The sequence below is a fragment of the Apus apus genome, chromosome 1 (genome assembly GCF_020740795.1).
Source record: "Apus apus isolate bApuApu2 chromosome 1, bApuApu2.pri.cur, whole genome shotgun sequence".
NCBI lineage: Eukaryota > Metazoa > Chordata > Aves > Apodiformes > Apodidae > Apus > Apus apus.
The window spans coordinates 32,012,820-32,031,833 of NC_067282.1; the positions used below are offsets into that span (position 1 = coordinate 32,012,820).

At 36.7% G+C, this 19,014-nt stretch overlaps 1 protein-coding gene across 1 annotated transcript in view; it reads left to right on the forward strand.

The window, feature by feature from the left end:
- VWA8 (von Willebrand factor A domain containing 8) overlaps nucleotides 1-19,014 on the forward strand; it is a 184,770-nt gene that overhangs the window by 58,688 nt on the left and 107,068 nt on the right. The window contains exons 15-20 of the mRNA XM_051609029.1: nucleotides 5,406-5,574; nucleotides 5,919-5,996; nucleotides 9,257-9,372; nucleotides 10,234-10,340; nucleotides 12,485-12,591; nucleotides 15,739-15,810. Of these exons, the coding sequence (XP_051464989.1) occupies nucleotides 5,406-5,574; nucleotides 5,919-5,996; nucleotides 9,257-9,372; nucleotides 10,234-10,340; nucleotides 12,485-12,591; nucleotides 15,739-15,810 (649 nt within the window). The remainder of the gene's footprint in view (nucleotides 1-5,405; nucleotides 5,575-5,918; nucleotides 5,997-9,256; nucleotides 9,373-10,233; nucleotides 10,341-12,484; nucleotides 12,592-15,738; nucleotides 15,811-19,014) is intronic.

Here is a 19,014-nt window from a genome sequence, read left to right on the forward strand (position 1 = left end):
GTATATAATACTTAATTTTGGAACATTTTACTAAGAGTATTGGAAAATAAAGCTAAGTTGAAGTTAAATATAACTTGTTATTTTCTTTTGCCTCATTAAGTAGAAAGATGGTATTAAATTTACAAATAACATGGAGCAGGAAATCCTAAGGATGGGTTGGGACCCATTATGCTTATTCTTTTTGTTTCTTCACTTCCACTTGTCTGCCAGAGACATTCCGTAGATAGAAACGTTTTTTAGTTGTCTGATGACCATACTTGATACAAAGTCAAACAATGCTGAGCAATTGTAGATAATGAGAGGGATATTGTTGAGTGTATATCAAAACAAATGCAGTCTAATATTCAGTAATATATAAGGAGCTGAACGTACTGCAATTCTTAAGTGGCTCTAACCTCTGAAAAAAACACTTGAAGTTTCATGTCAAAAGTCCGTGCTCAGATTTATACCGCAGGGTGTGCATGTGCCCAAACTTTTAAGAGGCCTTATCAGTTACAGTAGGAATGCATCTGTGATGCTGCTCTGTTTCTCTGTTTTCTCACTGAATACCAATTCTTGTGGAGAAGAGAAGGCTCCTGGAAGACATTATAGCAGCCTTCCAGTACCTGGAGGGGCTACAGGAAAGCTGGGGAGGGGCTCTTCACCATAGAGGGTAGTGATAGGACAAGGGTGACAGTTTTAAACTGAAAGAAGGCAGATTTAGGTTAGACACCAGGAAGAAATTCTTCACCATGAGGGTAGTAAGGCCCTGGAATAGGTTGCCCAGGGAGGCTGTGGAAGACCCTTCCCTGGAGGTGTTTAAGGCCAGGTTGGATGAGGCTTTATGCAGCCTAGTCTAGTGTGAGGTGTCCCCACTGACAGAAGGGTGGTTGGAACCTGATGATCTTTAAAGTCCCTTCCAACCTTAACCATTCTGTGATTCTATGTTAATTTTTTTCGTTGACCTCCTTTGTAGTCTGTCCTTTAGAAAATCTATTTTACTGGTTGTTTTCTTAGTTCAAGTTCCCTTTTGATCCAAAATGCTGTGTTTTGGGAAAAAAAAAAAGCCAACAGAACAAACTTAATTTTAAATCTTCTGTAACATTTATTGTAGGGTTTTTCATAGATATGGTGTAATCTCAGCCTGCTTGTTGCAAATTGTGTCCATGTTGCTGAGTCCATAAACCCAGCTGGATGGGCACTTGTTGCATTTATTTTAACTACATGTCGGTGAAGTTTTCTGTTTATCAGAGTTTCAAGCCCAGACTTTGAAGAGAGAAATTAAAAAGGTCCAAGATATCCCCACTTTACATTGGACTTTGTATTTCAAAATAGATCTAGTCACTGTGTGAATCTCCTTATCCGTGCTTTCATGTCCATGGTCTTGTCCAAGGTGCTTTCAGGCAGGATGGCAGTTGCTGTGCTGTTTTGCTTACTGCGTGATACCCTTTAGTTTATGCCAATATACTTCAAAACCCTAGAAAATTTGTCACATATTCATCTTCGGTACTGCCTGTCTTTCTCGATCAAATCTCTCTTATGAGATTATAGCTTCACATCTGTATTCCTTGTTTAGAAGGAGTATATAGACATTCTTACATCTGGAAGCTCAGTGTGAACATACAGTTCCGTCTTGGATAAAGATTAAAAAAAAATTGTATTAAATTAGCTGAAGTCCACTGTCCTGAGAATCCCACCTTCCCCTGGTGAAATGTTCAATCTGGCCCTTGTTCAGTTTTCTCCTCTACTGACTTACACTCAATAGAAGCCAGGATAAAGTAAAGCAGACATGTATCCACTTCTTTGGTTTTGGCTATGGGGTTCTTTGTCATCAGCAAACCACTTCTTTGTAGAGAGGACACTGCTTTTGTCATCCCTTGAGGAACTGAAGGTGTTCCAGGACATCATTAATAGTCCCTTACATATTCTGAAAGCATAACTACCTTTCACTGGCTCCAGGATGCAATATCAGTAGTTGCTCTTTGATTCCAGGACTGCGTCCTTTCCTGCTACTCATCCTTCTCAGTGCCAATTACCTGTCACCTCCTTGGTGTGGTGAGGAGAAGGACAACTGTTACAGGAAAACCTAGAAGTAGGCACATAATAGGATTGTTCAGAAGCTAAAAGAAGTCACTCATAATGCATGGATGGTTTTAATGCCTTGCAGACAATGGATTATTTTCCATGCGATTAGGTTGAAAGGGGGAACACAAAGTAAATATAAAATGTGGCAGGGAGTGAATTTAGCAAACAATAACAGTTTTTAACTGCTTACATTTTCTAGGTTTTACTTCATTTTCTTTTGTTGGGGGGAGGCCAGTTTAGTGAATTTTGCAGATAACGAAATCTATTCATTTTAGACGGTGGTGAAATTGAAGAAAAACAGCAAGAAAACAACAATAGGTCATTGTGGTCCTAATATTATGGCAATTTTCAACTCTTAAATTGTTCCTTATTTTGATAGAAAATGAGATTTATTAAATTGCATTATGGGAAGAGACAACTAAAAATAGTTTGGTTTTGCAAGGTGGCATTAGGAATGCTGTTCAGCTTTTTTTCCCCTTTTTAAGGAGAGGCTTTAATTGCTCAGAGCCATGTGTCAATAACAAGAAAATCTTTCTCTAAAATCACTCTGAACAGACAGTGTTCTGATCTTCCTCTTGAGAGAAGTGGCAATAATCCTTGATTGGAATTAAACACTGATGTCAGAAGAAGGACACGTGTATTATTACGAGAGTGCTCTGCTGCTGTCTGTGTTGTCAGTAAACATTTAATAGAGAGGATAGACACTGTTTGTATTAATCAACTAACACCAAGTCTTCCAACTGTGTTTAAGGCCCATTCATTTAAAAGGTATCAAGTTTTTAACAGGATACATGTACTTCGCCTTCATCTACAAATAACACGAAGTGTCAAGGATTTCAATTTCGTAAAATATAGCTCCATGGAGGAGCCCCATATTATATTCCTCCAGAAGCTTGTTCTGTAATACAATGGAACTACTTTGAAGCTCTCCAGTTGCACTGATGGAAGCTGGGAACTTCCAGACCATTGCAGGATTGAATAATTTGTGGCATTTGTTTTAACAATACACTTAGCTGGATATTTTCAACATTGCAGACATCAGTCCAAACAATAGGCTTTTGAAGTAGGCAGATAGCTTTATTCATGTTTACAAACTGGAAACCTACAACAGTGGTTTGCGATATGTCCCAACTCTAGAGAGGATGTCAGTGACTTAAACTGATATCACCAAGTTTACTTGCCCTGATTTTGCATCCTCCCTCCTCTCACTGTTCTCCGTGCCTTCCCTGGCTGTCCCCACTGTGCCATTGGAGTTACGCAGTAACATGGAGGTGGTACAAGAGGAATATTCCCTTCACCAGGGAAAGCTGGCAGTTTCTTGTGTTCTCTTATGGTATTGCAGAAGATTTGGTCCTTCAAATTTGTTGGATTCCTGGAGGAGGGTTTTTCTTCTTAGTAATGGCTGGGAGCAGGTGAGACTGGAAATATATGTATTTACCCTCTCTAGGAAATGTTTTCTTCTATAATAAGGTTGGCTAATGTTCCCTGACCTTCTTTTATGCTTAGTGACAGTGACATTCCCAGTGTTTCCTCTTTCATGTGATGTTTTCAGACATCTGTTTCTATTTTTATCACTCAGGGAGTACCTTCCAGGCTTACGACTTTCAGCTGAGAATAACTCATGCTAACCCCTGTGTTTACTTTGAGCCAAGAGACCATTTGCTGTAATCGCTCTGTTGTATCACAGGTTTAGTGTTGCGACAAACAGATGAGCAAACTAGGCAGTAGATTTGTTGATTTATGTTTAGTGGTCACTTTCTTGCTTCTGCCATCATTTTCCACCTTAGTTTAACCAGGAGGAATACTTGCCTCCAAGTGTTTTGATTTCAAATGTAGTAAATTATATGGAAAATTACATGAAATAGGCATATCTAGCAGCATAAGCTGTCTAATTAAATTTCACTTGCTTTCTCCAAATTGATGTATCCTATTTTAATAAGAGTATTGTGAAAGTAATTGTTGAAAACAGGCCTTCCTTGCACAATCTGAATGGCTTTTGTGTCTGAGTCATTATTATTTCTCCTTCTTTTGGAGATTATGTAGTTGTGTTGACTGATGAGTACAAATTAGTTCCCAGTCCAAATAGGTTATATTACATAGATAAGGGAAACAAAAGATGTGAAGAAGGCAAAGATACCAAAAACAGAAGCAGTGGTCTTCTGTCCTAACATGGGCATCTAAAAGTTGTGTATTTAAGTTTGTGGCTTTGTGTTTATCACAGTAAGCTCCCATTATCTCCAGTGGAATCAAATAGACAGGTATCTAGGTCTGTTAGTCACGAAATCCTGCAGTGTGAACTAGAGGACATTGACTGAACCTAGCAGGTCAGTTACATAAAGATTTTTTTAAAAATAATCATAGAAGTACCTTTTACAACCACAGGAGGTTGTGGAGGTAGATAGGATGAAGAAGTTCAGAAAGGGATTAGACAAAGTTGTGAATAAACAGACATTAATGTAAGTAGACGTCTACCCTCTAATGTCTTTGAAGACAGGATTTGAGATGCCAGAGGAGTATGAGAGGAACAGACTGCTGGCCGTGGCTGGGCTTATATGCTTTCCCCAGGGAGTATCTCCAGCTGTTGTAATCAGAGAAGGAACTTGTAGCAAGATGGGTAGATTGAATAACCCAGTAGGGCATTTCTGAAGTTCTTGTAAGTCTTAATCTGCCATTGGAGGAACCTGTCTCCCCATGGTGACTCTAAAATGAGCCAAGGATGAGGTGGCTGGTCTGGTCTTGGAAGTATAGCTTTCAGGGATATTTTGAAGTTAGGCATATTAATCCCTCTGTAAGAGTCTAGGTGATTTTCCAAGGGCCACAAAGAGCAGCAGTAAGGGAACTGTTCCGAAACTGTTTTAAATCCATCTCTTTGTGGTATCTAGGCCAGTCTCTACAGTGTCATCCTGTCTTTCTGTCTGAGTAAAAGAAGTTACTCATTACTGCAGCTCTGGTAGATCTTGTTCTCTCCCTGATTTGCCTGTGAGACATCCTGTTTTAGGTAAAGCATGTGTAGAAGTCCTTCAGATGAGCAAGATATGTCCATTTCAGTTGTGCAAAGTGGTAGACAGTAGCTTAGTTGCTGGTTATTTGTTTATCTTGAAGCATGCAAGTCCTGTTACAGATGAGAAGACTTGGGTATCCTTCTGGGCATAAAAAATCTGTAAAATTTATAAAATTATGGTGTCTTTGTTTTAAAATAAAATGGCATTGCAGATCAGCTGAATAGACTGTGATATGGCTCAGTACAATAATTCAATTCTTTTTCTAGCTATTGTAAAAATTAAATTGGATGTTCCCTACCTAAGCCAGGTAATGCATTTTTTTAAAACTTTCTTTTGCAGGTCTATCTTTCCTATCCACCCTTCTTTCAGAATAGTGGTCTTAGCAGAACCCCCTGTCATTGGAAGTAGTACCCAACAATGGCTCGGTCCAGAATTTCTGACTCTGTTTCTTTTTCATAACGTTCGACCTTTAAGCAAAAATGAAGAAATTCAAGTTATTAAAGAAATGGCAAGTACATACAGTATTTTAGGCACTTACTGACTATTGCTTACTGAACATGATTATTTGCTATGTAAGAAATATTTTGCTATTTCATTTATTAGCATAAATGAGTCTTCATTTTTGAGTCTTCTTCATCTGCTTATGTTTTAATGGTATTGATATAAATTAGCATTTGTATTATGATATTAAATGATGCTGTAATGGAAGAATACTCTTTGTTAAAAATGCATTCCTTTTTGGTTGACATAAAGCAACCACAGCAACTGGGTATATTCATTGCATCTGGCTGTAGCTGTATATGTAACTTGCCAATCTTGCATTAAGATTAATACTGTTTTTCTTTCAAACAGGTTCCAAATGTACCCAGTGTTGCTGTGAAGCAGTTGTTGTCCTTAACACACAAGCTTCGGGAGACAAATGATTCCACTGTGAGCCCTTTTTTTAAAGAAAATAATTTATTTTCTCCTACTCTGACTGGTTGTTTTAACAAAGGCTGGATGAAGTGTGCTAAGCTATAGAGTTATTTCAGAAGCTGCCTGGTTGGAAAACCAGCCACAGAAAATTATTGCTAGCAATTACTATGCCTTATATTTTAACCTTTTTAAATTTATATTATACATATTTAGAATGTGCATAAGTAAAACTTTTTAGGAAATGCCTGAATCCCAGAGAAGTCAGGCAGAACAGTACATGTGTTGTCAGTGGGTTTAGCTATGTGGCTCGCAGTGAAACATGCTTGAGGCACCTTTTGAATAGGTAGGAATACAATTGTGCATGTCTGATTATTGTTTTATTACTTTACTGTAGTCATTGGACCTTTGGTAGCTGAAATTATTTGGGCTTTTTGGGCAGTGGGAACTACCTAGCCATTATAAAATGCCAATGGGCAACGGCAAAGACTAAGGAAAACAAAAGCTCCAGAACTCCAGGCTGTTACTGCTACAGTCTATTCAATTAAAGAAAAAAAAGTTCTGCTGACATAGTAACCACAAAATTCTTAAAAAAGATGCATTCAAATCATGGTGAAAAGAAAGAGAAGTTACTGCTATGGCAGCTAAGTCACTGGTTGTTTTTAATCTAACTAAAATGTAAAACATTTTAATTGGAATCCAGCAGTTTTAACTGGTATGCAAATGTAATCTGTTCTCCTTAGTTTTAATTATTTTAATGTAAGTAGTAGTTTTTTTCAGTATTAATATTTAAGAAACTGAGAGAGGCTGTCATTGTCTTCTGAGCTTAAAATAACTAAATTAAAAGCTTGAGTTTTAAGTACAGGTTTGGGACAGTGTTGTTATTACCTATTTACCTTCCTACAGCTAGTGTATAAATGTATTGGTTTTGACAAACTTGAAGACACACCACACCTGAACAGAGCATTATAAAAATTCCTTTCAAATATGAAGATGTCTATAGCATTGTGAAATAGTTAAATGAAGTATGTGGTGTTGGATAAGAAGTGAGTCACTGTATGGATCGAGGGAGGATTCTTGTAGATCAGCAGTGACATGAGACATGTTGGGAATAGCATGGCTGTGCAGAGAACTGAAATGTTTGCCTTAGGTATGGCAGGCTATTTATAGACTTGCCTAAGTAAGTAAGCCTCTGCAAGAGATTATGCTGAAATATTAACCATTGTTTAAAGTTATTTTGTTAACAATAGAAGAATACCTGTAGAATACTTGGCCTGTGGGCGTTGTCTGCGTCATTGGAATTGTTTGCTTTTTTTACAATAGAATCTAGAGACTACAATCAAGATCCTGTTGAATTAGATGCCTCGTATATGTTTATTACAAAGACTGTCACTAACCCAATTTTGAGTTAACAGTTGTTCTGTATAAAAAAAAAATTAAAAAGACAATGCAACATTTAAGGGAAAAGAGGAAATTTTTTTCCCAGAACTGTAACTGCCAGTTGAAATATTTAGATGATGTGATACAGCTTTTCCTCTGTGGGCCTGTCATCTCTGCTTGTTTATTCCATGGCAGAATTCGATGCTATATGTAATGGAGACCTTAAAATGCTCTTGTCCTTAAAGACTGGATTTATCAAGGTGGTATAATGTATGAAATGAACAACCTCAGTTATGGTGCCCAGCTGCCATTCTCCATCAGTGCAGTCCCATAGGTTGTGACTTAGGAGGATTGGTTACCTGCCAAAACTTACTCTACTTGGGAATCTTTCAGGTCTTTAAGATACTTTTTGGAAATAGAATATAATCTCCAAAGGCAATAAGGATTCTGGCTAGTGAGCAGGGATAACAAGGATACAGTACTACCCTCTCTCCCTTGCCCAGGCTTCACACATGGCTGAGCAAGCTTTGAAATAACATTTGACGTGCCATCATTTACATGACAGTGTTCATAATGCTGGGTCGTTAACTATGATGGCTCAGAAGATGCTTCACAGTCTTCCATCAAGGAGGAATCTTTGCATTTATCTCAACCTATATCATTCTTGCTTACAGCTATGCTAAAAAAATATCCTTTGCTTTCTCCAAATCAGAGAAAAGTTTTGTACAATTGCATAGAGCTGATTTTTAAAAAAACAAACAAAAACCCACTTTGATTAAAAAAAGTTAATGCCTGTTTGTCTAAACTGCAGCATTCCATAGGAAAGGATTGGTGTTAAGATATTTCTTGTGGTTGCAAATGATTATGTGTGGAAAAGAAGGCTCTGAAATTCATGGCGTTGCTTTTCACTTCCCTCTCCGGATAGCAAATTTCGGGACTTTTTTTTCTAGTTGAAACAGCTTAATGTATTAAGGTAGTTGTAATGCAGTTAGAAATCATTTATATGACCCAAAACAAAACGTTTTCAAATTACCCAATTAAAATATTTCTCTTGACCCAGGCAAAGCATGGCATGCCTTATCAGATCACACTCATTGTTGTGTGTTTCCTGCTAAAATAAGGAACCTATTTGTATTAGATACCTTCATCCGGTAGATATAATTATAGAATGATTTCTTTCTCAGTCTTTATATCTCTCTTTAAATACATAGTCACTTGATTTGTTTTTTTTGTTAGTTTTTCAATTTTGCTGTATTTGTTTGAGGTCTGCCTTCCCAGGCGTTGAATCATTTTTGTAACTGCTGAATAATGTCCAGTTTCCAGCATTTATTTTAACATGTGGACAACAGAAAAGGACATAGTGTTCCAGTAAGGGCCCTCCCAGAAGGCATGTGCAGAGGTGATACAATCTCCTTGCTGCTGCCCAGTGTTGTCTTGTTTATACGTCCAAGAATCCTGCCAGACCCTTTGCCAGAGCATTACATGTGGAGCTCACGTTCAATTTGGGAAAAGCAGACAAGATTTTAGGATGTGGGTTCTTTTACAGTGGCTAACCTCCTTATTCTTTTTAGTATTGTTTAGTATAAGGTTTTATATAGTGAATAAAATTCAGTTAGCAGTACTTTTTTCTTCCTGTTGCTTATCAAGTGAAATTATAAGGCTAATCTTTTGATGACCTCATTATTTCCATGGTAGTGAATTCTGCAACAAATGAAGAATTACAAGTTTGCAGATTAAAAAGCAGAAGCTACTGTAGGAAGCAGAAAGCACATATAAATTAGGAGAAAAGTTGAAATAATGCTTTTTGGATTACCTTTTTCTCCTGAGTTGTTGGGTTTAAAACCTCAAGATCCACTCCCACAGATCAAACAATTAAATTACCTTGTATTTTTTGGCAGGCACAGTCACTGGCTTCATCTTTATCTACTCGACAATTACTGCGAATTTGTCGTCGACTGTCACAACATCCAGATGAAAACCTTTACTATGCTGTTAATAAAGCCTGCCTTTCCAGGTAGACGTGCTAGTTTTGGTGGAAGTTCAAGAGCTTCCTGGTCAATTGCTAACATGCAAGATAGCTTTTAATGCAATTTAGTAAATACAGTTGCTGTCTTGCTCCTTAAGTCTGTTATCTCTTTAGAATTGTTTTTGTGGCATTCTCAAACCTAAGAAGGAAGTAGAAATGACTTTGTATTCTTTCCTCATCTTTATGAAGATGTTTCATTACATTATATAAATTAGATCACCATTATTAAGCATTACTTCACTGTATCAAAACACTCAAAGTGGAGATATATTAATGTATCTAGTATGACTAAATGCTTGGTGAAGTCTTGGTTTCACTTCTAAAAGCTGTAGCTAGAAAAGTTACGAACATCTAAGTGGTGTTGTTTGTGTTTTTCTCAAAAGAAAGCAAATTGTAATTATAAAAAGTTTTGGAGAACTGAAGAGGCCTAGTTCTGGACACCTCAGAGCTCACTCTTTTCTCTTTGAAACCTGGGGTCCAAGTGAACTGAGTCAGGAGAGAGAGTATTTCCAAAACCACGTTGTTTCTGTTGTAGCTCTTACTAATGAGGAATGAGGACATTTCATACTTCCAGTATATACTACAACCCTGTTGCAGTATTTTATAACACTGAAGCATTTTAAAATGAACACTCAGTCACAAATGTAATTCATTCCCTATGAAAGAAACTCAGTTTCTTTCCTTAGGGATAACGTGAAGTGTTGAAGACTATTGAAGTGTGAAAGAAATAGACTTCCAGGGCTTGGAGGTCCAAATAAAGCTTCATACTGATTTTAGATTACAGAAAATACTGTAAACATTAAAAAAAATCCTTAAAATGCAACTTCCTTATTATTTTTCTTCATTTAGGTTTTTACCAACCCTTGCCAGATCAGCTTTACATAAAAATCTTCAGGATTCTGGTATTGAGACAAGTCCAGATGACATGAAGAATCTCGAAGAAAAGGATTATGCATGTAAGCTTCTGCCATCTTTTGTCCCACTCTTCATGAATGTTACTCAGATGATTGAGAATATAAAGGTGTATTAATTGTCCTCAAAATTAAGTGTAGTTTGCTCCAGGTATATCCCTTTCACTTTGTTGTATCAGAATGCAGTGCTGCTCTCAGCATGTTGATACTTTTGTATTGTCTACTATATTCCCAGCTCATAGAATTTTGTTTTCCATCATGTTTAAGTGTTTCCCAGTATTTAAGATCCGTGTCATCAGGCTTTCTTGGATGGCCTTTTTTTGTATTTTTCTTTTCCTCCCATCACTGAAAACTTCTCCTCTGTACAGTTACAACTTTGGATTGATCTTAATATGTCTCTGATTTTTTTTAAACCATCATGTCTGTCCACTTTTTAAATCAACCCTTTTCTAAGTCAGACTCTTGTAGAAGTCTTGGGTTATGTTTTGCTTTCATTCTGGCACACAATTCTTCGTTTTTGTCCCTTCTTTTTTCTCTTTAAATTGCTGTGGTTGGTAGATATTGCCCTTTTTGATCAAATCTTGGTTTCTTTGCCTCATCCAACTTGGACTCCCTTGCAGTAGCCTTCAGTGCTACACGTACATTTTTGCTTTTGCCCTTTTTATCTCTTCTGCTTTCTCATTTCTGAATGACCCCTGGTTTTAATGTTGGCTGCATATCTTTTCATATCATCTGTCAGGCAACACAGAGTGAACAATCTGCCATTTTCCATTCATTAAACTTTTCCTTTACTTGCCTTCACCAGTGTTATCTCTGCTGTCAATCTTCTTTATGTTTATTCTCAGTTTTGGGATGTATTTGACTTCTGTGTTTTTACTGTTAGATCTTTGCAGTAATAAACACATCTTTGTTTATAATTAGTATGGATTGTGTTTTTATAGATTTCATTTATGTGTGTGCATATACAAAAATATATATGTAAACACATCTTAATGATACATCTATTACACATCTATTATATACAGTATAATATGTATGTGCAGCTGTATGTATGTGTATGTATGTGTACATACATATACAAATGCACACATACGTATGCAGCCATCCATGTACTATTATATCTATTTGCATTTTTTGTATGTATAAAAACTATATATATAAAATCTGAACTCTTGCCAGTTGTGTGAGCCTGCTTGCTGTCCGTTCTTTTTTTTATCTAGACACATCCTGTTAATTAACCTGACATTTCTCTGTTTCATGCCGTAAAGACAGAGCCATATAGAATAACAGGTGACCAACTAAAAACATCTGTCTAGAAATCAGGCTACTTTCAGTTTTATACCATAGCGGACTAAGAAATTAGTGGCAAAAACTATTACTATTTTTTATTGCACAATATTATTATTTACACTTAGTTATTATCCCCCATCCCTGAAGGTTTTTAAGGCCAGGTCGGATGAGGTTTTGTGCAGCCTGGTCTAGTGGTAGGGTTCCCTGCTCATAGCAGGGGGCTTGGAACTAGATGATCTTTAAGGTCCCTTCCAACCTGAACAATTCTATGATTCTATGATTCTGTGATTATTTTCCTAAGGGTATAGACTTTATGGTTCCTTTGATCTAAGACAGTTTTCTGATGTACTTTTTCTCCTAGACCTGTAGTTAAAGGTTATTTCAACCAGTGCAGATTTAGCCAACTTTCACCAAAATGTTACACGTGTTCATGTTCTGGCATTAACCCGTTTTAGCAAAAATGAGAGGGAGAATCAGCAGTATCTTTATACTGTTGTGGGTTGGACTTGGCTCTTTCCAAGCATCCAAAGAGTTCACTCCTCTCCACACCCCACTCCCCAGTGGGACAGGGAGAGAGAACATGGAGAAAGAGGGTGATAAAGTTTTTGGAAATGCAGCCTAATTACAATATTCCAATAATAAAATCAGAGTATGACATTAAACCAAGGTAGCAGTCCCAACTTCTAGTGTTTCTTATGGTAGCTTTCCCATAAGATCACCTATTCATCACGTATTGTAATAGATTTCTTGGCAATTTTAAAGAGAGTGTATTAATTTGCTGAAACACACAGCCTTGTTAAAATTTTTTAGTCTTTACTTGCAGTGTTGAGGATTGATTGCATGTCTGCTTAGAGGATGGTGTAAGTAATGCATTTTCTTGTTTCCTGAAAAATATCTAGGTGAAATAAAAGATGGAATTCTGAAGATAGGATCTGTGACGATGCCAATTTATAACTCAGCTGAGAAAATGAAAGTGCCTGATGTTTTGTTTTATGAAAATGCACAAGTAAGTACAAATCTCTGGCTTCTGATGTAGAATGTTTGTTAGATGTGTACTGATGTGCATGGTCATACGTAGTGAATAAGGGAATAACTACATTTTAAGGGTGTATTTCTGAAATCTTTTCTTTAGGCTAAAATTTTTTTCACAGACTTTGATGCTCATTTCAGATTTGTCTTCACTATTCTTTGTGAAGAGATTATAATGAGCCTGTTGAATATTCATAAAAAGTAGTTAACAGTGACTGAAACGGAGTTTTGTTTGGGATTATTTTATTAGTTTTTGCCTTGAGTGACATGTATTTTTTGGGTTTTTCCATTCCATCCTGAGACCAATTTTTACAGGTTTGTTGCAGGAGGTTGGACCTGCCTTTTGTTAGAATTAAGACTACATGTTTTAAAAGCAAGGCGAGGAGTAATTAGTTGATCAGTTATTAGTTAATGGGTTGTTAATTATTTATTTTAATTAGCTTTGCTTATTAATTAGTCATTAGTGTCATTACTGTTAATTAGTTTGTAATAGTGAAGAGTAGGAGTAATTGGTGAACACAAGGAAAGGAGAGAGTTTGGTGACAGTGGCTTGTTTGGTTTTGTTCCCCTACCTGTTGTAGGTGTACTGCCGATTTCTTCACCATCTATCATGGAAACCTTAAAACTGTCAGACAAGAGTATCTTTAGCAAGAGAATTACCCTCTGAGTTACCTTTATAATATTTTGCAACTGAAAGGCAACAATGATAGAGTGATCTTGTGAAATATTTTTACTTTTAGGGGCTTGTTGTGGGTTTGCTTACTTTTCCTTTCCTATTCTTTTTTCCTCCCTCGCTTGCAGTTTCTCCACAGAAAGACTATGCTACATGGGTATCACCTGCTGAAGGTGATGACAGGTGGTACAAGGGGAACAGATAACAGACTTCTTCATCTTCCCCACTAACATTTAATGTGAGATTTTTGTTCTATATTGCCATTATGATAAAGTACTTAATTTGGGTCTGTTTGAAATGAAATCCTGAGTCTTGCTAGGACTTGTATCTGCATTGCTCTTTTTTTTTTCCTTGCTTATAGCTTCGGAAAATTGTACACAACCTGTGTTCAGATATCATGCATCTGTTTTGTTTAGGTTTTGTCTGTTAAAAATGCTGCACAGAACAACCTGCTCTGTATCTGACCCTGGGAGCTATGCACTCAATGCTGAAGGAAACAACAACCAAATACCAGTCAGGATAGCTGTTCCCATTTCTAAATTAATTCTACTCTTTATTTTCTGTATTGCTAGTTTATAGTTCCATCATTCAAGTGCTGTTATGATTGTTTAGCAAAACCTGCTGGAGAACAAATTTGATTTATGAGTCTAGCACAACACTTCCTCTCCAGTATCTAAAAATTACAAAAATAAATCAAAACAGAGGGAAAAAAAAATATCTTCACCTCTTTGCAGTGCTGCACCATGTAATGAAATACGTGGGTTTTTCCTTTGTGTGTTTGGTCTTGAAACACCTCATGTTCTGGTGGAATTTGGCATTATTGTGGAACATTGCTGTGGCACAGGGGTGGAAATAATTTTTAGGTGATCATGCCAAATGCCACTTTCAGGTTAGGCTTTGAAGAATATGGATTGATAAAATCGACATGATATTGATGTGTCTACTTACAGGTTCTCTGTGTAAATAGTGTGTAAATAATTAATCTGAAATGTCAACATGCATCCTAATACAATGTTAGTTAAGGTCCTGATGCAAAAAACAAAATAAAACAAAAAAAAACAACAAAGAATTATCAGTACACAATATCTCTTGTGGGAGAGCTGTTCTGCAAGGGAACTATAATGTACAAGTATTTGTGCAATTTAGGATAAAAAAAGAAGACATCAGAAGGAAGTATTCATGCCTTAGCAATAAAATACAAAAATCTGTGTGTGGTAAAACTGACTTACTAGAATTTATGCTGTACCTGGTCAAAATTATTCTCATCAGTTACAAATTACCAGTGTATACACATGCCATAAAATACTGTAATATGCCTTGAGCTTCTCTCTTTCAATTGTGTGTCGAGTATTCAATAGTCTTTTGACATGCCTGGTTAGGATTTTGTGGTATTAAGCTGTATTTTCAAGAGTTTCTTAGCCCACCCCCAGCCTCTATTCTGGAGGGATTTGGAAACCTAAAACATCTTTCACATAGTTAGAAACTGAGCGTATCCATGCTCAGATATTACAGGCAAGCTACCATTTATTTATTTATTTTAAATCAAGTATTAGACATGATAACATGAAAAATAAATATGTTTATCTAAAAGCAAGCATTCATTTCTCTAAGTAGGTTGTCTGACCTACTTACAGATGACCTATTTTTACTGGATACAGTGCAGAAATATACATGGCTATTGTGAGTAAAATAGTCTGTATCGCTACATTATCCTTAAATCCTTTTGATCCTTTAAAAAAAAATTGTGAGGAGCAAGTTAAGGTGAGACAATGTGCAGTGTGTGTTATCTTTTATGATATTAGATATATGTAAAATACACCTCAAGCACTTTAGCTTCAATTAGGCAGTCTAATTTAGAAGTTATAAGACACATAAGAAACACTTTTAGACTTGAGCTTGCATTTTCCTATCTTTGTTTTCCTTGAAAATAAAGTTTAATTAGAATAGAAAAGTTTATTTGTCATTCAGCTAGACATGGTGTTTAATCTAAGTCAGCTGCCTTTTTTTCTCTCTGGTTTCTGTAAGGTCCTACAAGGATATATTTTACTTCCTCTCATTACAATTGCTGGAAAATTGTCATCTACATATTAATGAAAGTTCTTACACTCTGGGTGACAAGCATTCAACTAGGCTAAAAGGAAATGCGTTAGGAGTGATTATGGAGAATTAAATATATGAAGGGAAATCAGTCACCCACAACCAGTTGGAGCAGAGGGAATAAGTACGGAGAGTTAGTATTTATTTTTTTTTCATTGTTTTAGTCACTGGACAGATTGTCTCTGCCATTATTGGCTGAGAGACTTTTGCTATGAAATAGTTGGAAAGATAAAGTGCAAAGAATTTTGGCCTGCAATCCTTAAATTAAAGCTCCTGTTGTACTACTATTATTAGTGAATGTGTAAACTTGAGTGTATTAACACAGGGGTGAATATTGTGTTTTTGTTTCTCTAGCACATGATGGTAATGGAAGATATGCTAAAGGACTTTCTGCTGGGAGAACATCTTCTTTTAGTTGGCAATCAGGTGAGTTAAACATCACTTACAATGCATGGAACAAACTCATTATTTAATGAGGCCAGGTGTGACCTCACCAGTGCTGAGTACAGGGGGACAATCACCTCTCTACTTCTGCTGGTCACACTATTTCTACTACAAGCCAGGGTGCCATTGGCTTTCTTGGCCACCTGGGCACACTGCTGGCTCATATTCAGCCATATTCAGTTAGTTCTGAAAAAAAAAATATGAGAGTTTTTGTTATTATTTCTGCGATGCTTCCTAAGCTACCAGGTTGTTTTTTTCCCTCATAATGTAATCTCCCTTTAGTTTGGCTTTCCCTTAGCAAGGATATAGTAATTTTCTAGCAGATGTTTCTCTTTGTTTCGCAATAACCTTTGGAAAAAGTCTTAACACAAAACAGAAATGGTCTAACAAACATGTCAGTGAATATAAAATGCTAATTGTTATTAATGTGCATGTATTAAAATTACAGTGTAGCTATATACAGTCTCATCTTTGTTAACAGCTTGAATTTATGAAGATGTTGTACTTGAAACCTCTGTAGATTTTTGATGGATGGTGCCAGGTTCTCCCAAAAGTTTTCATCTATTCATAAAGAGAAATTAATATTTCATACATGAAAGAAGATCTATTTCTTTCATAAATACTACTCCCTCTGCCAGCTTCCAAGTCAGTATTGAAAATGTTATCTACAATGGATTGCCTGCAGGACCTGCCGTTAGGGAATAGCAAGAGTGGGCAGTTCCACAGGGGGATGGAAGCAGGGACAGTATCCTCAATGACAAGGTTCACAGTCCCACAGTGTCCAAGCAAGAAGAGCAGGTCATGACAGCAGTCATGGTCAGTCAAGAAAGAGCTCAGTGGCTGCCAGACAGGTCTGTGGTGGTGAAGCAGGTCTGAGAAGCTGGAAAGTCAAGTCATCAAGTCCAGGCTGGGATCAGCAATGTACAGAGCCAAGTACAGCATCGCCCCAGTGTAGGTTGGGAAGGAACTAAGGAAAGGGCCTTAGTGTACGTGCAGCTCCCACACTGTAGCAGGTAAAGGGGACCCCAGTGAGGCAGCAGCACCATGTCAGAGCTGAATTTCAGCATAGGCAAGTAAAATCTGAGGTGGTGGGAAAGAGCTTGCAGAGCTGGGTGGTACACTCAGGGCCCTAACACATGCTTCATATGTTCTGCCCATTTGTCATAAACATTTTAAAGATTATGAGTGCAGTTTTTAGGGTGGAAGGTAATTTTCCAGCAGTGGAATACTCATCTTTAAGTATTTCATGTCTGCCACATTTTTTCCAAGCTTATGAAACTCTGATTGAAGACAGTATTAAAGGATTTAACTGGTTTAAAGTACTGGAACATACTGCTTTGATTCTAGACACAGCTCAGCTGTACGATTAAGTTAGAAAACTGATTGATTTGCTGTGATTTGTCTTTGGCAAATCAGTAATACAGGTTTTGGTTTTTAATTGCTAACATACATCTGAGTGCTTTTGCTCTTTACTAATTTGTTCCACTGTTTTTACGTGTGACTAAGAAGAGGCCAACTGACCTTTTCCTTTTGAAATACTACTAAGTTTGAGCAATATATTTGCCATTCTACAGTCTTTTGGGACTGCACTGAACATCCTTGAATTCTCAGGGATTGTCACTAACGATTTAGAAATTGCTTGGCTAGTTTCTTAAATATATTACTGTACATTTCTGCAAATGTGATGAGTCCTGTTAAAGTACTTTAAAAGCAACCATATTACATCAATATGCTTTCATGCTCTACGTGCAGGAACCTTCCCATTGAATATAGTGGCATTTTCATCCTGTTTTTGTGAAGCAAATTAGTGAAAACAGGATTTTTTGCTCTTCAGCTACTTTAGCAGTTCAGTCTGTAATGAGAAGGTGTGGTTTTATGATTGCTTGATACATATATCAATGTGTACCTGTGTTTTGCATTTGGAAGAAGTAAACAGGTGCTAAGAACTGTTTTGAGTTCCTTTCTGTTGGACTCCTTGTTGGTCAATGAGTGCATCATGGAAATTGACTGTAAATACCTGACAATTCAAATACACCGAGCTCTGGGTATTTCAGGCTGTAAGGCTAACACCCCTTTGAATGCTTGTGCAATTTTCTAGATATTTAAATGAATTGGCATATACTCATATATATTAGAACATAATTTGGTCCATCAAAGCGATGACTGTAAAAGTGAGTATCTTCGTTTGACTATGATTCAATGTGCAAGGCTGAACCTGTAGTCCTTCTTTTAGATACTGTATTTGTTTTTTCTTGGTTGTCAGAATGTGGTTTTCCTCTTTTATCTCTTTTGCTTTCATTAGACAAGTACACACACAAAATTCTTGTTAGCTTAAGTCCTGTCTCCTTATTTAAAAAAATTCTGTAAGCACAGTCTCTTTTGTGTAGTCTTTTTATTTAAGAGCTGCCTAGTGAGAGTTATTTTACCAAAATTGTTTTCAAGATACAAACTTTAACAATTAGTGTTTGAAATTCAGTAAATTATAATTAAATTGGTGGGTGTCAGAGACTAGCTTTCTCAATGCAACCAAAGAGAATTTGAAGATAAGTGTTAGATACCAACAGGTACCTATAGAACTGTTCGGCTCTGAAGTAAACTACTTTATAATCCACTTCATTAATGTGTGTTCCCTAGAGCTTATATGGCCCAGAATTTCACAGCATAAATATATTACGTGAAATACGGGTTTGTCTAAATATTTATTTACATTGGTTGTTGATGTGTTTTGGATGCTAACTGGAATGTGCTTCTATTTCATGTGTAAGCAAACAGGTTTCTGTGAGTCCTTGGGAAAGGCAGTGGATATATATATATATTATTTTTTGGCTATGAAATAGCTTCCAATTAACGAAAATACTAATACTTCAAATATGGCCTCTGATACTGCTTCCTAAGGCTGTGTTTTGGTGAAAGATTTCCTGATGGACATTGTGTAGCTCATGGATTGGCCACTACTTGCTATCTTTTACTGTCTCCTTGAATTTCTTGTTATAAGGGATTTGTGGCTTTCTAGAGAGAGAGAGCCTTGTGACTTCTTATTTTATACCCCTCAAGTTCTAAAACACTTACCCACATGTTAAACAAAATTGAAGTATTTTATTTGGCATTATTCTGTTGCCATAATTTATGGTATGAACTGTTCAGATAGCTGATCTCATAAATTTAAAGTGGTTCTGTCATAGCAAT